The sequence below is a fragment of the Saccoglossus kowalevskii genome, chromosome 14 (assembly GCF_978046115.1).
Source record: "Saccoglossus kowalevskii chromosome 14, keSacKowa6.1, whole genome shotgun sequence".
In the NCBI taxonomy this organism is placed as follows: domain Eukaryota; kingdom Metazoa; phylum Hemichordata; class Enteropneusta; family Harrimaniidae; genus Saccoglossus; species Saccoglossus kowalevskii.
Window position 1 is genome coordinate 26,340,286 of NC_140654.1, and position 23,903 is coordinate 26,364,188.

The following is a 23,903-nucleotide window of genomic DNA, read 5'->3' on the forward strand; positions in this document are numbered from 1 at the left end:
AAATTGCATTTCGATATACGATTGCAGTGCAATTTAAAATGTAATCACAAATCGTATATCATGAATCACAGTTCAGTAGTTTTATGCCAGCACATGAACAAAATAATTGAGGTAAGTGAAAATCCAACAAACAATACCTTCTGGGCATACGGTCTAATTGCACAAATTTAATCATCATTATATGCATGGCATCCATGCATAAGACAGATTCTGAATTTTTTAATAAGCCTATTTTGTGGAATTTACGAGTAATTAGTTTAATCTGTGATGTGAGTACAATGGGATGCCCTTTGTAGCTGATAGGCAGACCCCAAAACTTAGTAAGATATTAGTCAACTGGAATAATGAGATTATTGGTTTATGTCAATTACACTTTTAGAGTTCCATATAAATAATTACATCCTGGCAAGTGTTCTTTGATATTATATGCATAACATTTCCCACTGATTATTGTGATAACCATGAAAAACAATAAAATCAGTTACTATGGCAACAAATCCGGAAATATTTGAAATTACCAAATTTAATGTATAATTTTCATTGTTTTTATTATTCACTGCAATTTACATGTATTTTATTTTTTGTAAATTTGAATTCAGGATTCTGTTGTAAACTGTACAAAACCCAGGGGCCGATGATTACAAAGGCTAGTAACTGCCTCCCCCATAAATATGTGCGTCATTCTACCAAGAAACCATGACCTTAAAATACTCAGTTTTGATTGTGTCTCTAAAACATGCACCAACACATGGCATATAGCAACAAAAAACTAATTCCCGTTCAGATAACCCAGTATATAAGTATTATTCATGGAATAACAATGACCACAATTACAATCACGTCAAAGGCAAATTTTATTACTGAGAACTAGCCACTGGCGGATCCAGAAATTTGGTAAGGGTGGGTGCTCCTATTGACGCGAACTGGGTGTCCTTGGGGTTTTCAGTTTTTTAGCTCCGCTGTCGACTTTGTCGAGCGGAGCTTATCATATGAGTGATTGTCCGTCGTCGTCCATCGTCCGTGTCAATGTTTTACATTTTCGACTTTTTCTTGAAAACTACAAGCCTGAATGCTTTGATACTTGGTGTATATGTACCTTGGGTAGACCTCTCTCAGATTTGTTCATTTCATGATCATATCTTCAATTCTCTAATTTTGGTGAATATTTTTGTCATTTTTGGTAAAAAGTGATATTTTCGACTTCTTGTTAAAACCCACAAGTCCAATTGCTTTGATATTACATATATAGGTACTACATGTGGACCACTCTCAAATTTGTTCATTTCATAATGATATCTTTAATTTTCTAATTTTGGTGAATATTTTTGTCATTTTTGGTAAAAAGTGATATTTTCAACTTCTTGTTAGAAACCGCAAGTCCAATTGCTTTGATATTACATATATAGGTACTACATGTGGACCTCTCTCAGATTTGTTCATTTTGTAATCATATCTTTACTTCTCTAATTTTGGCGAATATTTTTGTCATTTTTGGTAAAAAGTGATATTTTCGACTTCTTGTTAAAATCGACAAGTCCAATTGCTTTGATATTACATATATAGATACTACATATGGACCACTCTCAAATTTGTTCATTTCATGATGATATCTTCAATTCTCTAATTTTGATGAATATTTTTGTCATTTTTGGTAAAAAGTGATATTTTCTTCTTGTTAAAAACCACAATCATTTATGGTCAAAAATGATATTTTTGAATTCTTGTTGAAAACAGCAAGTCCCATTGCATTGATACTATGCATATTGTTCATTTTCTAATGATATCTTCTGTTCTTTAATTGAAATGTGCATTGCTAACAGCAGAGCTATCTCAGCCGAGAGGCTGCTTGTTTTTTAGTGGGCTGACCAGGTGGGGGGGGGGGGGGTTGCTGTCGCACCTCCTCTAAATCCACACATGTTAGCTCTGTGTATATGTTGTGTATTGACAATGTCTCCAATGGTTGAGGATCACCTGTTCATATGATACTAACACCTGCCACACAGTCTATGTACACAGGGCTTGTTGAAAACTAGATCTACCATGGCTAGCAATAGACAAATGACAAAAATGGATAAGTATAAAAATGGTTGACATAAAAAACCCATTTCAATCTGGAGAGCAAGATTTGCTTTATTCTGAATATCAGGAAAATAAAATACATTCACAGTACAGTGCATTGTCGTCAAAATATAAGTACTAAGTTAAAAAATAAAAAAAAAGTTCTATAATATTGACCGAATACACCTACAAAATCATGTGACAAAAAGTAACTCTCAAACCATAAATGAGCAAGTGAACTTGAAAGATGGCATGCTATGGTTCAAATATTTGAGTCTAAACTTTTGACAAGCAGGTTTATCAATGGATGTCTCAACACAGTTTGAACTAAGAAATGTTAAGTCCATGGTAAGATCAGAGTGTAGGAATAACTGTTGATTCTTGGTGGAGAGCGCCCTCAGGTGTAATCTCACGGCACTGATGATGGCGCTCTTCAGACTCAATTTCAAATATAAGCTGGTCGACACCATTGTATGACATAGCAGAAAAAAATTCCTAAAAAATAGCATACACGATAAGTGACAATCTTTATTATTAAAAAAACTAAAATTTACAATAATTATAATAATATCCTCTATAGTCATCTTTTATTGAATAAATAACAACACTAGAAAACCTAGAAAATCTGTAAATACAAAGACGTTCTTAACTAAATATGAAGGACTAGTTTTATGTATGAGCGCCCTCATATCTAAGACTCCACTTCATACCGAGAGCAACCTCGTATCAAGATACGTTTTGCATCTCAGACAACTAATAACTCAGTTGTCTGAGTTTACATGAAGAGCACCACTTACAGAAAAACACGCGAAATAAGAGGACTGTGAAGCTTGTAGACGCCCTCTTGCGACATCGGTGATTTTTGTCACCGGTATTGGCTCGGTGGGTGATGCATTAAAATTCCACCAATCAGCGTTGAGGTCAAAATTGGAGTTAGATTTTCATAAACAAACATTTGTCTCGATAGTTTATTAGAAACCTGAAATTATTTTTTGAAATTTGTTTATGATTGCATAGAATTCTTGTTTATTTCGCGGTAACCCTGCTTTTGTTATTTATATTATTTTATTGGAAAAAAAACACCAAAAAATAAACAAGAGACTGTATTCAAGTCTAGACTAGTCGTATATAGAAGCCCTTGCTTAAGTCGACGTAATGCAAACTAAGAGTTGTTGCCAAAATGCGTCCTCACATATTCTTACATAAAGAGTGCACTCGCACACAAGTCTAGTCTCCCACAAAGAGCGCCCTCCCACCTTGAGCCAGTAACCTGTCCTCTATATACATGTACTAGTATATAGTTCAGATTGCCCAATTACAAAGAGAATTTAAACAATAAGATCTAATAAAACCATGGCCATGAATTCCTCATAGGAGACGTCAATATTACCAGTCATCCCGGCGTCTTTTTGTTTGAACGAGTCTGTAAGTGACTTCAGTAGAACGCAACACTGGATAAAATCGTCAAATTTCAGACTCTTTTTGGCCTGTGTGTCGTATCTTGCTATGACCAGCTGTGAGAACTGTGGTGATAGTCTGTAGCCCATTGTGCTGAACGCTGAATAAGAATCAATCAATTAATTCAAATTTTATTCACTTTAACTTGACTTCATTGTAAAGGCCATAGCGTCACAGTTGCGTCAAAACATCGCGCAGCATTTGACAAACGCAAAACGTTTTGAGGGATTTCCTCGCTTAATAATGCGTTACGCACATTCGATGATGGCCAATTTTGATGAAGTAAAGATAATTAACGCCATACCCCTCTCTGAATTTCAACATTGAACTATTAAAAAGTGAAATACAAGTTCAAAATCAATTCATTCGATTTTTGTGGCAGGCGTTCGAGCCGCGTCTTTCACACATTACGCGAGATCTCGCAGTGAACGGAAAATCACCTATTGAAAATTATGTCGTCTTGGCTCAAAATTAGCACAAACAAATTACATGTATACACATAAAATGTACAAAATATTGTTGCATGATAGTATTTAAAGGTTATTTTATACAAAGTGACATGTATTCTAGTGTCAATTCCCCCGCAACCCACATAACAAGACATGGGTATGGAATTATGGATATATACTCAATAACGTATGTTTATAACATGTGTTCTGGTATTACACGAGATATTGACACTCACCATTATGGAGTTCACTGGCATCAATTCTGCCTGAATGGTCTCTGTCATATTGTTGATATACTCCTCTCCATTGCTGTATATAATGCCACAGAGCAGCAAATTCATGGATGTCAATCGTCCCCGAGTGATCTTTATCAAACATCCCTACAAGACAACAGATTTACATTTGTATTAAGAGAAGACCGTCCCAGACAAGGACAACTTGTTGAAGCAAAGTTCACCAAATAGGTGTTTTCATTTACGATCAATACAATATAAGCATAAAATGACGATATATTCCAGGATTGTGTGTCATATTACAAAGTGAACACATCCTGTAAACCATACATTGTTTTTATAAACTTGTAGTAGTAGTATCCTCTGAACAATGAATGCGTAATATTAACACGTGGTGAGAACATTCCAGTATATGATATGATGCATTCTATTTTCTGCACATCCAATGAATTTTCTTTATATAAAATTGATCCTTCCATAAAAATAACATTTCCAGCTTGAAGGCTGACACGTCACAAATTATCAGTTTCAACGATTTTCCCGCCAACATTTTGCAAATTTGTATTTATTTTTCTGTAATTTCTTTTTTTAATTTTGGACACCATTTCTTTGTAGTACACTAATGTACTCACCAACCATACGACGGCATGTCTCTCCGTTAAAATGACTCCAATCATTATTGGTCAAGGCTTGCTGTACCTCCCTTGTTGTGAGTTTACCGGATTTATCAGCATCTACCGCACAGAACCATTGCCATACAGTTGGATCGACTCCAGGGGGACACGCTAGAATTTAACGAAACATGAACACTATACTGTGCCGTTCACTTGGATGCAAAGTATTGGACGATGTTGTTACCACAAAATCAAGGTTAATAACCAATTAACAGGCCATGAGTTTACAACATGTCAAAGAGGAAGAATTTAGTGAGAGAATAAATGGTTTATCCACCTTGAAAGATGTATACCTCAGCAGATCACATATACACCTAGATAAATCACTTATACACCTCAGCAGATCACATATACACCTTGATAAAACACTTATACACCTCAGCAGATCACATATACACCTAGATAAATCACTTATACACCTCAGCAGATCACATATACACCTTGATAAAACACTTATACACCTCAGCAGATCACATATACACCTTGATAAAACACTTATACACCTCAGCAGATCACATATACACCTTGATAAAACACTTATACATCTTGGTAGATCACTTATACACTTAGGTAGATCACTTATTCACCTTTGAACACCACTTATACACCTTTGGAAATCACTTATACACCTTTGAGCATCATTTATTCAAATTTGAGCATTTCTAATACAACTTTGGGAACCACTTATACAACTTTGGACATCACTCACACACCTTTGACCACTTCTAATACAACTTTGGACATCACTCACACACCTTTGACCACTTCTAATACAACTTTGGACATCACTCACACACCTTTGACCACTTCTAATACAACTTTGGACATCACTCACACACCTTTGACCACTTCTAATACAACTTTGGACATCACTCACACACCTTTGACCACTTCTAATACAACTTTGAAAATCACTTACACACCTTTGGGAATCTTTTCTGCATATCTGGACATCACTTATTCCGATTTGAGCATATCTTATTAAAGTGTGAGCATTTCAAACACAACTTTGAACATCACTTATACACTTTTGAACATCATTTATACAACTTTGCATGTCTCTTATACACCTTTGAACATTAATTATTCAAATTTGAACATTTCTGATACAACTTTGGAGATCACTTAAACAACTTTGGCATTCATTATGCACCTTTGAACATCACTTATTCAAATGCGAGTATTTCCAATACAACTTTGAATATCACATATACACATTTGAGCATCATTTATACACATTGGAATCATTATACACCCCAAAAATTAGTTACATTCCTTGAAAGCTTATATCACATATACACCTTGAATAATTACCTATATTCTTCAAATGTTCACTTATATACTTAGACACAGTACTCATACATTATGGCGAATCACTGAGACACCTCGTAAGGATACATTGAAAAGCAACTCTCATATGTATAATGATTATATCAGATCATTAATACACCTTGAATGATTAATTATAAACATTGGCTAGACCAGTCACTTGCATTGGCCGGGCACTTATACACCTTGGAATCTTATACCACTTATATACCTGGTACATTGAAATATTTTCTATATGAGGTGATGCTTCAATTATACACCTTGGCTAATCCCTTATACACCTTCTCATATCATAACATCACGAGCAGACAGAACACTTATACACCTAAAAAGGTTTCTATATACACCTTGAGGATCACTTTAACCTTGACGGTTCACTTATTCACATAGATGACTTTATCATCTTCAAAAGTGACTTTAAGATTACTCCCAAGATGCATGTGTTGTATCATTCTTTTCTTGAGGTTTTGCTGAATTTATCACTGAAATGATTTATTTATTTCCGTGAGAATCCTTGAGGAATTGCATGCGTCACTCTGCACCCAATATTACGAATTTAACAAGTAACATGGTAAATATAGTAGACGATTGAAAGACTCCCCAGGGCTGCAGCCGTCGGGACAGGGGTTTGTTGTTTCACATTTCACACATTACAGACATCTAAACATATTATTTGTGATGCCTCTGAATGAAAAAAGCTAGCTACGGCTCTGTTATACTTCATTCTGATGAATTTTAATCTTATCTCTAAACAAGCAAACCAGCCGATTACACTGCTACAAATACATGTAAAGTCACGGTAAACCAAAAAAATCAACACCAATATGTTACCTTGAGTCGGAGGTACAGTTGTCGCCGTACTCGGTGTAGAACTGGTAGTCTTCGCTTTGTCCTTGTCATCTTTGTGATCTTTTTTGTCTTTTTTGTCCTTTTTATCCTTCTTTTTTTTAAATAGAGGCATGACTGTATTGAAGCCGAAGTCACCGCACCCACAATGGTAGCAAAGGGCATGTATTATTACTTAATAGTAATCATATTAAAATAAAACATTAACAGTCTGTCTTATTTGCATAAACACTGGTTATTAATTTAAAACTCTTTGCTGAACTTGAAATATTTTGATAAACATATTTTTGAATTATTCGGTTGTACTGTGAGTTTTATGAGTAATTGTTTTAGTACTATAAATATTAAGTTTGACACTAATTTATGTCTGGAGTACGGTATATACTATGACACAGGGTCCAAAGTACATGGAAGTAAAGTATGAATGCAAACACACATGTGTACATAGATGCCAGCCACATGGCAATTTGACCTTGCCTAGTCGCGCCCTCTAATGACGAAGCGCTTTTATGACATATATGGCTGACGCGAAAGATGTTCAAAGCATCGATATAGTTTTATGTAGTCGTTCAATAAAAATTATGATTTTAATGATTTTGTTGTATTCTAAACGACTTCAGACAAAAACAGTTGTCAATTACAGTGTCATTGCTGTCATCCATATGCGTGTACACAAGCGTAAAAAATCATGATATATTTGGAAGCGGAGATAAATTATCGACATAAAACAACCGATTTTAATCTCAAGAGCAAGATTTGATTTATTCTGAATATCAGGAAAATAAAATACATTCACAGTACTACAATTACTTGCATTGCCGTCAAAAAACGTTGGACTTGATATAAGTTGATTGCACTAAGTTAAAATAAAAAAAAGTTCTATAATATTAGACAAGTACATCTACAAAACCATTTTACAAAAAGTAATTAACTCAAATCTTAAATGAGCAGGTGAACTTGGGAGATGGCATGTTATAATGTTAAAGTAGGGGAGTCGTCACCTGCGCATGCATCAGATGGCCATAGTGGTCTACAAGGGTCTACCCATGAGCCTTTGCGTTTTTAGCACATGTTATAGTCGCTTGAGACGCAATTCTCACGCGTACGCAGGTGACGACCCTCTCGCTTAAAATGGTTTGAGTCTAAAGACAAGTATGCAAAATTATCTAATGGATTGTCTGCCTTAGATATAGTAGACATAGTTCAAATTTCAAAGGCACTGTCATGTCTCAATGTGGTTTAAAACCAAAATGCACATTTTACTAAAGACTTGAACCTTGAGCGCCCTCAAGTGGCCAAACATGAAATATCACAGCACTAATGTGGCCGCTATTTAAACTTAACTAACTACTCAACACCATTGCATAACATGGTAATTTCAGGGGGGAGAAGAGTGTATACAATATGCAAAGTATATAATTATTAAATCACAAGTAGCAATTCATGTTTAATTAAAAAATATTAGCTGAATATCCACTATAGGAATGTCATCTTGCATGGAACGAATGAAAATCTAGTTACTTCACAATTTGACGCAAAACCTTCAAAGAGCAGAAGCAGATGGGATAGCAGATGGTAAATCATGCTGTTTTTTTAACTCTGATATTGTGTACAAATCTTATATGCATCAAAACAATTGAAGAAACTGTAACATACCGGTAACTTATCTTTGTTTATAACTGACAACAGAGTATTTTAGTTCAGATCACAAAACAAGTATGTGTGTGAGCCAAATAAATACAAGTTAAGTTCGCAAGATTTACAACTTTAATTACATGATGCACTATAGAAATCCAAGACGATACGTTGGTTTCAAAACTGTGGCTCAAAATGACATATCATTGACTTTCTACCCCTTTAAACATATGTTGCTGTTATACAAGATCTGTGAAGTAAACTACATATATGAAACAAAAGTTTTTCTGGATATTCAAGCTATAAATTTCATAATTCCAAATATTGGGAAAAAAGAATATAAAATAATCTAGAAAGATGCCTCAAACTTAAATGACCTTAAATATTTTAAAGCAAACTACACACACAGTGCTATTAGGTAATATAATAAAAAGAACACTAATTACATCATATGCAAACTATTACTAAATACTTTATTGAATGACTTAATACCGTTGTTGAATAAGATAGATTAACTAAAATTACATAAATCCTTTCTCCACATGGACTGGGTACCATGAAAGTAAAAACAACTGATGAAATTTTAAGTATAAATGCAGCAACTCTGAAGTACACCTGTAAACCTGTCAGTCTTTGATAGCATGAATTATTGTTATAAATAAGCTTACTATAAATGCATGGTTAGACTGAATCACTTGCATGAAAATCAGAAGAGGATTATGATTTTTATCATGATTTGATCTAATTAATATCGCAAAATTTATTTAAATCAAATTCTACTTATTTCACTAAATATATTTGGCCACATGAAATTAACTTACAGTTTCAATGAGTTGTGTGAGTGTTTTTTTTTTTTAGATACTGAACCAAATTTCATGGCTAGTTTTTCAACGAATATTCAATTTCATGAAACGTGTATTAATTTCTTGTGGTCATAAGAGAATTTTATATAATAAAGTCTGGCCATGAAAATATATTATCACAATACTTGAATATACAATCATTTTTAAGAATGTATGATGTTTATGTTGAAAGTGCCCTCTTAGTTGTCTTAGTTGAGACTAGTCTGTTGCATACTCCATAAGTGGGTGTTAAAGATTCAGGTGGGATTCTGGTTCAACCAATGTGGTTCAATAAAAAGAGACCCCCTAGCCTGTTATTTATTCACTGAAAAAAAATGCCATAATTGGTACTGGTACTACAATTAGTTTCTATGACTACAAAAACTGGACAGGTTCAAGTGTAAACAGTTGGTAAAGTATATCGTTCTGTGAGGTGACTTATTATATTTTCCCCCCAAAGAACCATCCCACTTTCACCCCAGTCTGTAATGTAGGCATTACACCCCTACATATAATAGACTAGTCTCAACAAGACTGCCCTTGTATGAAAGACTAGTCACAAATAAAAAGTGTCCTAGCACACAAGTCTGTCTTACATGAAAATCACTTTTAAAGACTAGTCTTACATAAAAGCTGCCCACTCAACAACTAGTCTTAGTCAAGAGTGTCCTCATTACATAGGTCTTGCATGAAGAGCGCCCTCATACATAACAAGACTAGTCTCTGCGAGACTGCCATGCATACAAATTAATCTGACAGACCAGATTTAGACAGACTAGATTGTCTTACACAAAGACTGCCCTCTTACAGAATGCTAATCTGACATAAGAGCACAATTTAACAGATGATAAGTGTTAGACAAAGAGCGCCCTCTTACACACTATTCTTCCACAAAAATCGCCCTTACATAGAAAATTAATCCTATATGAAGGGTGCTCTCACAGAAGACCAGTCTTGCATAAAGACCGCCCTTACATAAAAAATTAATCCTATGTGAAGGGTGCTCTCACAGAAGACCAGCCTCGCATAAAGATCGCCCTCACATAGAAAATTAATCCTATGTGAATGGTGCTCTCACAGAAGACCAGCCTCGCATAAAGATCGCCCTCACATAGAAAATTAATCCTATGTGAATGGTGCTCTCACAGAAGACCAGTCTTGCATAAAGACTGCCCTTACATAAAAAATTAATCCTATGTGAAGGGTGCTCTCACAGAAGACCAGCCTCGCATAAAGATCGCCCTCACATAGAAAATTAATCCTATGTGAATGGTGCTTTCACAGAAGACCAGTCTTGCATAAAGATCGCCCCCAAAGAAAATAATCCTATGTGAAGTCTTACACAAAGAGCGCCCTCTTACAGAATACAAGTCTAGCACTAAGAGTGCCCTCTTACAGAGGACAAGTCATTACAAAGAGCACCCTCACACAGAGGACTAGTCTTTACAAAGAGCCCCCTCAAATTTAAGACTAGTTTAAGAGCACCTAGAAGCCTGCCCTCTATACAAGTATAGCTTAGATGGGCCATTAAGAATTTTCACAGATTAAACAATAAGATTTAATAAAATCATAGACATAAATTCCTCATAGGAGACATTAATGCTACCACTCATCGCTGCATCTTTTTGCTTAAATGTGTCTGTAAGTGACTTCAGTAGGACGCAGCATTGGATAAAATCGTCAAATTTCAGGGTTCTTCGGGACTGTATATCGTACTTGGTCACAACCAGCTGTGAGAACTGTGGTGATAGTCTGTAGCCCATTGTGTTGAACGCTGCAATAACAGACAACAATAAGAATCAATTAATTCAAATTTCATGCACATTACCTTGGCTAAGATTTTATTGCACTTTGAAACGTACATGTTGAAACATATTGATTAAAGGAATCATTAATTTCCCATTAATTTGAAAGCCAAAGTCAATTTTTTTCACCTTTCACAAAATAACCCTGCATAATTTTATTTCCATTTTTTTCAAAACTTTGATCAAGACCCTGTATGTCCATTTAGTCAAAAAATAGCAAAGAAATGAAAGAAAAGAAAATGAAAAGTGCAAATGCTACTGGTACAAAAAACATGTAGAGCATATAACTACAGAAAACATTCCTTTTTTAAATACATGTGAGTTTCAATGTCTTTCCAGCATACATGTAATAGCAATTTTTGAATATAGCATGTCTACATTCAAACTTCTAACTGAATTGCAATCCATGGCAAACCATGTAACTGTGGATTTACAAGTATACAAGGGCTTCCTCATCCAAAACATGGTGAGCTCTGATAGAGCATGTACATGAGATATTAACACTCACCATTATGGAGTTCATTGGCATCAATTCTGCCTGAATGGTCTCTGTCATATTGTTGATATACTCCTCTCCATTGCTGTATATAATGCCACAGAGCAGCAAATTCATGGATGTCAATCTTACCAGAGTGATCTCTATCAAACATCCCTACAAGACAACACAAAAGCATTGTATCAGTGCAAGATGGCAGACATTTTATACAATGCAGGCAACGCATAGCACTAAGATTGTTAATGTGCTAAATGTCCTGGTATGTTTTATTTATCAAACATTTAATATGGATTGTGATAAAAGGAGCTGTGTTTTCATCAACTTTTTTATATATATTTTTTTAATCCACGTAGTACCAAGCCAAAATGATTGGATGATCATGCTATGCATATGCAAATAGCACCTGAATAGTAGCTACATTTATTACCACCAATTTACCTACTATTATCATGATAACATGACACATCACTACGAGTTACTTAGTTGGTTACTACTGTACAACTACAGTTTTACATGGATACAACAAACGACCTGACAGTCGAAAGAGCTTTCATGTCCTGTAAACACCTAGTGGTAGCGAAATTGTTGATAACCGATTAACAGCACAGCTATTAGGTACATGTACGGTAGTTACTAGGAAGTCGTCAATAATGTGAACATACAAGTCATTCTCAATGAAATAGTCCCCGTTGTATTATAGATGCAAGATATACATAAAGGTGATCCAATGTCACACTAACTGGTCTATTCATAATACCGGTAGTTACGATAATAAATTTAAAATCATAATTATACAATTATTCCACAAATTAGTGATCAGAAACATCAATATTGGTGCACTTTTAATTCACATGATTTTTCTCCATGCAAAAAAAATCTAATTTAAAAAAAAAAATTACAGCTTGAAACCTGACATAATCTTAAATTTCCCATTCATAATGACTTTCAAATCCTCAACAAATTTATGAACAAAACATGTACAATGTTCAGGAGATCCAGAGTTATTGGGGAACCAGAATAGTAATTGCATATTACAGCGTTTGACATGGTGGGAGTGTGTGGCATGTTAGCTGTTGTATATATCTGGTAGCATTGACGGTGCTGAATGTTACGTTGCATGGAACGTAAACTTCAATTGAACTCACTGTAATGACGCATGATGCGTTGACGAACAAGGAAAAAGAGCCAGAAGCATGCGCACTACGTACACAATTTGCTAATCACCTATAACAAGGTTATGACATATCTCATGAATATTATTTGAAAGTGAAATTATTAATAAAAAGCATTAAGTATGAAATGCCGAGATTTCACGTATATTCGATCTTGACCCCCACTCTTGTCTATTGTGGTTATTTGAAGACTGTAAACACTTTCTATCATACTAAACTGGTAACCAAATTTAACAACTGTTTCCGCATTTTACACCCAAATCTACATGAGCAAAGGCAAGTCTTGATTGTATACAGCGACACCAGTGGCTGTTCCTGGCTCCATGCATCCAGGAACAGTTCTGTCTGTACAATACTCAGGACTGTCCATTGCAACTTACTTACCAACCATAAGACGACAAGTCTCTGCATTAAAATGACTCCAGTCATTATTAGTCAAGGCTTGCTGTAACTCAAGGGCCGTTATTTTACCAGATCTATCAGCGTCTACTGCACAGAACCATTGCCATACACTGGGATCAATTCCAGGGGGACAACCTATAATCAAAGAAATGTAGGGGTGAACATTACGGAAGTTGTATTACATAGAGACACTTGGATGATGCTATTGTCACAATATCAAGTTCAACTTTTAGTAACAGATCATTGAATAAGTTTACAAACAAATACAATGTAGCTGAATTTTAAAATCAAAGTTAAACTTTGCTAAGCTCCTGTGTGAATACACAATATCATTGTTGCTTAATAAAATACATATCGAGGAAATGAAAATTCTCAACAGTCAGTGAATTAAGCAATGGCATTAGAGGATAAGATTATCAGATGTTCAGCATCAATATATAGCAAATTTGATCAAAATCTGCTCTAGATTGAGATTTTGTTTACACAGATTGAAATGAGACAATATGCAAATCAGCTACTTAATATGCAAGATCATGGCTCTAAAACTAATCATGTCTGTGTATTACCCCAAGGTACTAAATTTGATCGAAATCAACATTAAAATCTACTGTTTTCAAGATTTTGCTTACACAGACAGACACACCACACTTGTTACCGTTCTTGTGTTCTTGGCACACACAGGAGCTACGGTAATTAGAGATTTAAAAAAAAACATAATTTGGAAATTAAAATGTTGATTAGGAATCTGGAAAGCAGAATCATCTATGGAACATGAAGACCTACATGCATACATGTAGGATTCACCCACGAGGTAACATTTGGAAAAAATCCTATTTAGGTATTCAGCCACTGCCTCAGATCTCTTAGACACATCGGCTGATCATTTAAAGGGGAACCTTCCAATCCCAGGGATCACACCAAAGATTCATGGGACACTATTGTTTATGTTGTTTACAAATCTATCTTTTGTTATCCATTGTCATTTTAATCCAAAAAGTAAATTTATTGTGAGATTGGGCTTAACTGGAAGTGCTCCTTTAAAGTGTCTGTGCTACTCTGATGTTCCAAATCACTTAATGATATAAGAATCCAAATCCTAGTATCATCTGAACGGTTTTATCATTTACCGGTAGATAATGTGTTCTATATTAAATTTTACATATTCACTGGGTTTTAATTAAGCGCATTTTAAAATTAAAACCCAGTGAATAATTAATCCTTTTACAGTACTTATTTTTAAGTGAGAAAATATGAGTTTCAAAGTAACTGTATACAATGGTCATCATTTGTATGCATGTATACTAGATGTTAATATAACCAGACACATATGAGAAAATTTGAGTTTCAAACTAACTGTATACAGTGGTCATTATTTGTATGCATGTATACTCTGTTAATATAACCAGACATATAATATGCTGCATTTAATAGACATGATATAGAGACTGTGACATGGTTTTGGAAAACACTCCTGAACAAGCAAGTATCAACAAGATGAAATTATCTTACAAACGATGCAGGACTAAAAAAAAATGCTTCCTTTTAATTAAAATAAAAAGAGAAATGTTCCCTTATAAAAAAACAACAACAAATTCTGCACTTTTTATTTGAGTGATGTGGGTCATTTACACCCCTGCATTTTTTGTCAAATGCCGGACGAGACACTGGGGGGTCTGTCTACTAATAATTGTTTTAAAACTATTAATGTTAAGTCCAGCACTTAATTTATTACAGAGTCCAAAGTACATGGATGTAAGATATAAATACACATGTAAGCATATGGTGTATGATTAAGGTATATCCACCCTGTATTATTTTTATATATTTAGTTAACCTTAAGGGCCAGTGTTTGGCTACCCCATCTGGCAATATGATTGGTAAATATTTGTTTAAATAGAAAAAAGTAGAAAGAAAGAAACATGCCAAAAATCACACAAAATTTATTTACAAAGGTTTATTTTTATTGCAATTATTTTGAAGGATGATAAACTTTTTTTCATGCTCGATTTTAATTTGTACAGAAATAAAAACAGAGACACTATAGTTTTTAGTCATGCCATTATTAGCTCATGAATATTTATGAGCTTGTTGGATTCGGACAAACAAATATGTAAACAATAAACAGATACTCATACATATATTTAATGATTGTGACATATCAAAATTATTTTGTAATAAATTATTAATTTCTTATTATGTTCAACCAGTAAAATTCATTCAAAAACCATGACAAATTATATCATTTACAGATTATTACATTTTTTTCTGTTTCACACATCATGACATAGACGAACCTTCAGTGGTTCTATCAGTTCTATTTTTAGAGTCAATTTTGATCAATGCAATTCTCAGATGCAAAAATAAAAGATACAACTGATGGACAACTCATTTCATGGGGGATAAAGCTTCACCAACATCAACTATGACTCTTTCTCTCTCTTTCCCAGGTTCGCAATTTCTCTGGCACGCAAAATCAGCAAATATTCATTCAAAAGTAAAGCTGCCTACAGTAACTCACCTGGTGGTCCTTGCTGTTGTGGATAACCATAGCCTGGTTGTTGCCCGGGATATCCACCAGGTGCTCCATAACCAGGCTGCTGAGGTTGATACGCCCCTGGTTGAGGTGGTGGGTAACCTCCTGGCTGCTGCTGAGGCTGCGGGTATCCACCAGGTTGCTGGGGTGGCTGTTGTTGAGCGGCTCCATAAGGCTGCTGGCCCTGGATAAACAAATGTATATATGATATAAAAAAGTGCAAAACACTCAACTTGTGTGGGCAAATGAGAAGAAGTTTTCATTGGTTAGAGAAGCCCTAAAATAGTTCCACCAATTACCCATGAGTCTTTGTGTCTATCCCATCCTTAATCATGGCTGATTTACGTGGAATATAGACCCTATTATATTTATTCAAACGAGAAACATTAGATGAATTAAAGTAGACAACACAAAACTCAGAAAACACATGACATGATAGTTCTAGGTTTAAATATTCATTCAATAAAATCCTAGTACAACCAAACAAAACGATATTTTTTAGGGACATCCATATCCTCCAAAAATAGATAGGCTGTACCAAATGATGCAGAATATTTTGTGTTTTGTCAGACATACTAGACAGAAAAAAAATTAATAAAAAGTGTGCGATCAAAATCAGATAAAAAAAAAATTACACAGTTTATTGAGAGCATGGAATAAAATTTATAAGGTTCATTCATTTTGCCAATCATGTGATCATGACATTGGGTCAAACACTAAACCAATCACAAGCATCAATTCATGCACCAAGGGTGGTCTTCACTGTAACAGTCTATATATGGACATGGTGGACAATAAGTCGATTCAACTCTATCTGGCTGCTATCATGGCTTTATGGAAATTCACACTGTAAAATACTTTATTTTAGCTGGAATTAATTTTCACTGAATGAACTTTTTGGGTGTTTTGTATGGAATTTATTTTCACTGATTTTTGACAGGTAAAATCACTGGATTTTATTTTCACTGAATCATTCCTTCAGCAAAAATAGCGAAAATAAATTTCAAGCGAAAATAAAGTATTCCACAGTAATATAGATAAACTGCTCAACACATATTATTAGACTATGCTATAATCCAGCCAAACATCTTCATTGTCGTAAGCAAGTGATACAGTATTTTTTCTGGTCAAACCTTGACTGCACCTCTGCACGGTTAGATGCTATTTGTAACATGAATTTGATAAACTCAAACAAAAATCAAAGTTTTATTTTTGGGGTCCATACTGAGTTTTCTACAGGATTTTAATTTTTTTAAAATCTTTTTTGGATTTAACTATGAGTTTCAAGATAGCTGCAGCATAGACCCTAGAAATAATTTTCTGGGTGACTTTCGCAAAATGTTTACTTAACAAATGGCACAATTATTTACAGTATACATAAACTGATTAACCTGCAGTGTCCGCATACGACAGATTGGATATGGTTGGTTGAGTCTGGGTTGTAGACAGTCTGACGATAGCTGTACTACAATGCAGAAACAGGGAATATTTGAAATGCGTTATTTAGCTCAGTCTGTGCCCTTATAGCGAAGCAACAGCATATTCCTGGCGGTAAATTGGGATTTGTGCTGTAACCTGAAGGTTGTCTGAAACAACACGGCGTGTGGGTGTGGTCATCAACCGTATACACAACGATACATAGCGTAATTAGACATGACAGACGAACAAAGCCGTCTGACAAGAGTCTGTGATCGCCCAGACAGAGAAACCCTGTAAGTGGGCGAAATACGGGAAGTTTGATACCAGCAACATAACGATAGGGCTGTGTTATCGCGAGAATAAGATACCAATCATGACAAAGATTACAATATAGTCAGATCTAAAACATTAACCCATAAATTACAAGATAAAACACGGAAGTCGTGGCAACGGAAATTTCTGTATAGCTTTAACTAGGTCAATCGGTTCACGGCTCCATGTGCACCACACATACATTTTATCAAGGAAAAAATACGATGAATTGGTTGATCGACTACTCCTCAATATCCAGAAACTAACACTTTGCAAATAATTCCGCGATAAGTGACAAAACAGTTTCACTTTCACTGCATCGCCTACCTGATAACCATATCCTGGATACGCCATCTTGGATTTTAAGATGTGTGTGTTTGTTGCTTCTATCTTTCCTTCAGTCTACATTCTTTACGTTTTCATTCATGATTTCCGTTTTGAATTTTTATTAAACGTCTGCGCATGTCATACAAAAAATATTTAAAAAATGTATAATGTTTTTTCATAATGAATCCAAGATACACCATTATATTAAAATTCAGTTTTATTTACTAGTATTTTATTATTATTATTATTTCCAATTTAATCACATAATCTAGTACTAGCAAATGTTTTTGATATTTGAAAAAAAAATTAAAATAATGTTTTCGACCCCCACTTTTGAACAAGATTTATCTTCTGGATGAAGTTGATGTTCTTAAACAATGAATATGTTATCGAATTTATTTTTCTGATACTCCTGGCGACAACAACGTAACAGAATAAAGTTTTTTTGTTTTGTTTTTTCTGTGTAGATTTTTTGTTTCAAATTCACCTCAAGCCATTCCGGGATCGCTCCGGAACCTACAAACATGCAGAAGCACGGAACGGCATTGTTGAATGTAGCGCCCTCTACCGATATACTAGGAAAGTAATAAAAGCAATTAAGTTTATTAAATTAAATCTTCTGTTTGCATGCTAGTCTTTATAGACCAGGTTCATACAAAATCAGGTTTATACTTCAATGAACCAAAATACACACTAACTATTTGATATAATCGCAACTATAAAGGATGCAAACATTTTTTCATCTCGATCTGATCCACAAAAGAAAACTGATATAGTATTTGCACTTAAGAAAATTGGACTTTTTTATATGGTAAAAAAAAAATAATCGCTTGGCAATGTTTCAATTTACATCGCTGTTTAAATTGCTATACATTGAATAATATTGCTTATAAATTAATCAAGCTAAAACAAAAATACTAAGTATGCAACAATGTATCCATATCAAAAGAATTAGAAGCGCCTGCATTTCACAACATCCTGGTAGATTCTATTATCATTCCAAGGACAGGCAACTAGTCGAATACAATCACACCCAGCAAAATAAGCATTTTGATCTGAAATGAAACCAGCTTCACTTTATTTTGCAAATTGCAGATCACATGCATTTTTACCCTCTCTACAAACTGTTGCGAATATACACTGAAAGGAGTATCGTGTCGAAGTTTACTCTTGCGCACAGACTAAATATACGTGGTGAAACGTGCGTACACTGGCGGGTCCGAAATTTGGTAAGGGTGGAGGGTGGAGGGGGATTAGTACGCTACTGATATTGGAACTCCTCATGACATAGCCTTTCCCTCCTCGCATGCTGAATATTACAAAGACAAGATGCTAATAACTCAAAAAGTTAGAAAAGCGAAAAATCAAAATTACCCCGAAGTCAGACGGAACTAGTTTTGTTTACACATTTAATGATAACCCATTTACATCAAAGAAATATGAATAATTACATAAAACTCTGAAAGTAATCTACCGTGCGGTCATTTATCACTTTTATTAATTGCATGTTTCCGGCAAAAAAATTTTGCTTTTACTCGAATGTATGATCTGTGCAGTGTCACGGTATTTTTTGAGTTCAATAAGTTGAGTCTACTATTGATTTACTTGGAGTGATTCAGGCAATGTTTATTGTAATAGGAGTTGCTGCTTAGTCTGGAATAGAAACAATATTGCAATATTTTGTTTTAAATTGATTGATAAAATATTGTTCGGATGTATAGCAATATTGTTAGCAAAACAGCGATGTAAATTGCAACATTGCTCAGAGGATTATTATCTCAAGTAATGATCCATCTAGTTTTCTATGCAATTCTCTTGAACATGTGCTTTTAATATGGTGAATAAGGTACACTGACAGAAATTCAAAACAGCGATAATTACCAATGCATGGTGCAGTATTTGTTCATCTCAAATCAAGGAGGTTGTGTGTGCGTGTGTGTGTGTGTGGGGGGGGGGGTGATCGCCAATGTGGCATTATAAATCACATTATGAACATTTTCTAGGAGAATTGAAGACATGTCTGTCAGGGACGACTAATGTTAGTCATGTTTATTGCTTCATATCCTTATTGCATGTTAAAGACCACAGGGTATTTGCATGAAACAGACTCGTTAATTACACAGCAATGGTTTTTTTTTTTGCTTTATTGATAAGCAGGGCTGGATCCAGGCATACACCCTCTGTGCAGTGTCAGGTTCACCAGAAAGTACAATGTATCAAAAATGGTATGAATTTTGCCAGAGAATATACAAATTGGTAAGAATTCTCCAGAACTTATGTGGCATGACAATTTTTTGGGCAGTAGTCAGAATTGAAACCCAGATCGGCACCTGATAATTTGAAAATTAAATATAAATTAGTTTTCTCACATAAAGAGCACAATTCTATTAATATGTAATGAATATTTTATTATATAATAAAACAAAATAACATTGAAACATCAAATTGTCAAAAACTTTAAATTCAATTTTCTGATATGCATTAAATGTAACTAAAAGTGAAAGACAAATTTTAGCCACTACCGCTACTATCAGAAAATGTCATACAAAAGTTTGACAGAAAAGATCAATATTGCCCCTTCACACAAACTGACACAATTACTTACTAGATACTGTAAAATACATTTTCAATTGAAATTAATTTTTGCTAATGAGTCAGTGAAAATAAAATTTAGCAGATACATCTTTTTTTCATATATTTTACATTCAACTTATCAAAAATGATTGAAAATAAACTCCATACAAAACACCCAGTCTTTTCAGCGCAAACTAATTCCAGCTAAAATAGTTTACAGTACATTTTAAGTCAAAAAACCTGCAGAAGAGAAAAAAACAGCAGACTTTCTGAAAATTAAAATTATACACTTCATGAACATCTCTCAAAAATTTCAGAAAATAAAAACCCTGAATCTGTATACTAGTATTTGGCAAACATGAGCACACCATTACCATGGTTACAGACAAAATATATATGAACAATATTGAGAAATTGGTTCATTATTTAAACTAGATGAATAGCGAATATTTCAAAGATTTTGACCTCAGTTCCTGTTGAGAATGGCTGGCTGGCAGCCATAATGCGGGACCGATGAGAACAAGCTTCATAATTATTCATTTCTCGTTTTGATGAAAGTAACTGTTCTAATACAAGGTTCTTCAACTGATCATGTTTATGTAAACAATGTATTCAACACGAGTTGTAAACATTGTATGAAATCCATAACAATCAATGACAACAATCGTTCTTTATATAGAAAAAATTACCACATCAAGTTAATAAAGCAAAATGAAATGAAAATGCAACACTGTTCTACACTGTAAAACTAGGGAGGGGCCAATAAATTGTTAAGTGTGCATATACTATTTTCAATCTTATGTGATCTTCTGTGAAGTAGTTTATTTTCACTTGAAATTTACCTTTTTTTTATATTTTACATTCAACTCATCAAAAATCAGTGAATAAACTTCACACAAAATAAAATAAATTTTTCAGCAAAAATTAATTCCAGCTAAAATATTTTACAGTATAAAGTGGACATTGATGCACCAAGTGTTGCATGAAAACCTGAGTATTTTTGTTGCATTGGAATACATTTGTCCATCAAAATTATAGCTTAATATCACATTATACATTTACATATATGGAGTTAAAATACGGCTTATTATACCAATAGGGCACACCATGCTCATTTATGTACCCGTATACGCTATAAATAACAAAGTGAATTTAGTATATTTGTGACAATCGTGAAATTCAAAAACAGTGCAATACAAGTTATGCAATATGTTATACACGTATACATACAATTTCAGTGGTAAACTTTGTGACACTGCAACAGACATGGCAAAATAATGAGGCGATCTGCAATCATGTCACCAGCCTTTTGTCAATCAGAGTAAATCTACCTCAGACCTCTATCCTCTCCTCCAGACTGGTTACTTTTCATGCTATTATAACTACAAACTGTCAATTCACAACAAACAGAACACAACTTCTACTTGTTACCACACTACAAACGCACATTACAAAACAGACTGCTGAAGTGGCAACTGACTAAAAAAATTTCCACAATACACTTCTTTTTAAAACGTATTTCAACTACTATATTTACAAGTTAGTTTATCAGGGTTCAGGCTCTATCCTGTTACTATGACGATATAATGCTTCCATCAATATCTTCATGGATAACTGCAGTCATTTTTCCATAAATAGCTCCATTGAAAAATATGCTCATTTTATCAAACCTTTATATTTAAGACAAAAGATCCCTCAAGCCAAGCAAATGTTGAACAATTTTTTTGGCAGGAGAATTATAACATTCCCAGGACTGAATCAGATACATTTTATTCCAACATGGGAGAAAAATAAATTACTATTAAAACTTAAAGATAGATAAAATAAACATAATAAAATTCACACTTGTAAAATAAAAACAAAATCCAATACAAGGAAATAAACTTATCCTCAAGTTATTTATATCTTGGCAACAGGAAATGAAAATTATTTTGATAAGGATTCTAAAAATAACCAATATTTGCAAAAAAATACACTGTATCAGCCAGTTTGTACAACTTGGGTAAGAAATACACTTGTAAATAAAATCGTCTAACATTTTTATTAAATTCTGATTTATCCTAATTTATTACATATCAAAATTTTGTTCTCAATAATTCAAAATCACTGGACCTTCAAAAACTATGATTTTAAATTCTAATCATCTAATAATGCTATTGTTACCATGGCAATTTTTTACATTCACAAATACCTGTCAATACTAGTATCTGCAGTATTTTTCACAAAAAGTACATCTGTATGAAATTTTTAATTTTCAATAAAGTTATAAATTTGGTTCAATTGATAGATGTAATTTAATTTTGTAATGAATTGTTCTTCTAACAAGAATTGTCATAAAATGAAGAAGAGATTATTTTATCAAGTGAGCCATATTAAAGACATTACGTATAATATTCTCCGCTTGGCAGTTGATTGCGATGTCTTAGTAGCGGTGCTTTCTCTGAACTAACGTTGGGTCTTGAAAGCGGTCTGTCTTGTAATTGTTCTTCGTATAATTTAACTTTGTTGACAGGTGGACCTGGGAAGACAGAAAAAAAGTTCAGCGTTTTGGACAAAGTCACCATAACAACCATCTCACAGTGGTCTTAAAATTATTAAGAGTTAGCAGCATTGCTTGCAACTTTGCAAACTACTTGAGAATATTTTTCAGACTAGATGGTGCCTGACTGTCTGAGAAATTTACATACACGTCTTAAAGTTGTATTGTCGCCAAAATTTTATCTGAAGCCTTTGGCAAGTTAAGTAACATGTGTTTTGTAATGTTCTGTTCCGTAATGTAATGTTCTGTTCTGTTCCGTAATGTAATGTTCTGTTCTGTTCTGTAATGTAATGTAATGTTCTGTTCCGTAATGTAATGTTCTGTTCTGTTCTGTAATGTAATGTTCTGTTCCGTGATGTAATGTTCCGTAATATTCTGTTCTGTAATGTAATGTTCTGTAATGTAATGTTCTGTAATTTAATGTTCTGTTCCGTAATGTAATGTTCTGTAATTTAATGTTCTGTTCCGTAATGTAATGTTATGTTCTGTAATGTTCCATAATGTTCTGTTCCATAAAGTAATGTTCTGTTCTGTAATGTAATGTTCTGTTCCGTAATGTAATGTTCTGTTCCGTAATGTAATGTTCTGTTCTGTAATGTAATGTTCTGTTCTGTTCCGTGATGTAATGTTCCGTAATATTCTGTTCTGTAATGTTCTGTTCTGTAATGTAATGTTCTGTTCCGTAATGTAATGTTATGTTCTGTAATGTAATGTTCTGTAATGTAATGTTCCGTAATATTCTGTTCTGTAATGTAATGTAATGTTCCGTAATATTCTGTTCTGTTCCATAACATAATGTT

At 34.0% G+C, this 23,903-nt stretch overlaps 3 protein-coding genes and 1 long non-coding RNA gene across 4 annotated transcripts in view; all 4 read right to left on the reverse strand.

Annotated features, from left to right (window-relative positions):
- Nucleotides 1-3,386: 3,386 nt before the first annotated feature.
- LOC100367533 (peflin-like) lies at nucleotides 3,387-7,162 on the reverse strand. The gene is made up of 4 exons (XM_002737442.3): nucleotides 7,033-7,162; nucleotides 4,831-4,983; nucleotides 4,202-4,345; nucleotides 3,387-3,616 (listed from the first exon to the last, which is right to left on the reverse strand). The coding sequence occupies exons 1-4, from the start codon at nucleotides 7,160-7,162 to the stop codon at nucleotides 3,387-3,389; spliced, it is 657 nt and encodes a 218-aa protein (XP_002737488.1).
- A 1,967-nt stretch (nucleotides 7,163-9,129) lies between these two features.
- LOC144356985 (uncharacterized) lies at nucleotides 9,130-10,008 on the reverse strand. Its single transcript, XR_013421603.2, has 2 exons — nucleotides 9,931-10,008; nucleotides 9,130-9,305 (listed from the first exon to the last, which is right to left on the reverse strand). It is a non-coding gene; the product is annotated as an uncharacterized LOC144356985 (long non-coding RNA).
- A 1,050-nt stretch (nucleotides 10,009-11,058) lies between these two features.
- On the reverse strand, nucleotides 11,059-18,021 carry LOC100367378 (programmed cell death protein 6-like). The gene is made up of 5 exons (XM_002737441.3): nucleotides 17,991-18,021; nucleotides 15,918-16,116; nucleotides 13,382-13,534; nucleotides 11,838-11,981; nucleotides 11,059-11,298 (listed from the first exon to the last, which is right to left on the reverse strand). Exons 1-5 carry the CDS (start codon nucleotides 18,015-18,017, stop codon nucleotides 11,069-11,071), a joined length of 753 nt encoding a protein of 250 aa, XP_002737487.1. The 5' UTR covers nucleotides 18,018-18,021; the 3' UTR covers nucleotides 11,059-11,068.
- Nucleotides 18,022-20,105: 2,084 nt separating this feature from the next.
- Nucleotides 20,106-23,903, reverse strand: part of LOC100367226 (NPC intracellular cholesterol transporter 1-like) — a 29,005-nt gene continuing 25,207 nt past the window's right edge. Inside the window, exon 19 of the mRNA XM_085508076.1 lies at nucleotides 20,106-23,082. Coding sequence (XP_085364202.1) covers nucleotides 22,946-23,082 — 137 coding nt within the window. The 3' untranslated portion in view covers nucleotides 20,106-22,945. The remainder of the gene's footprint in view (nucleotides 23,083-23,903) is intronic.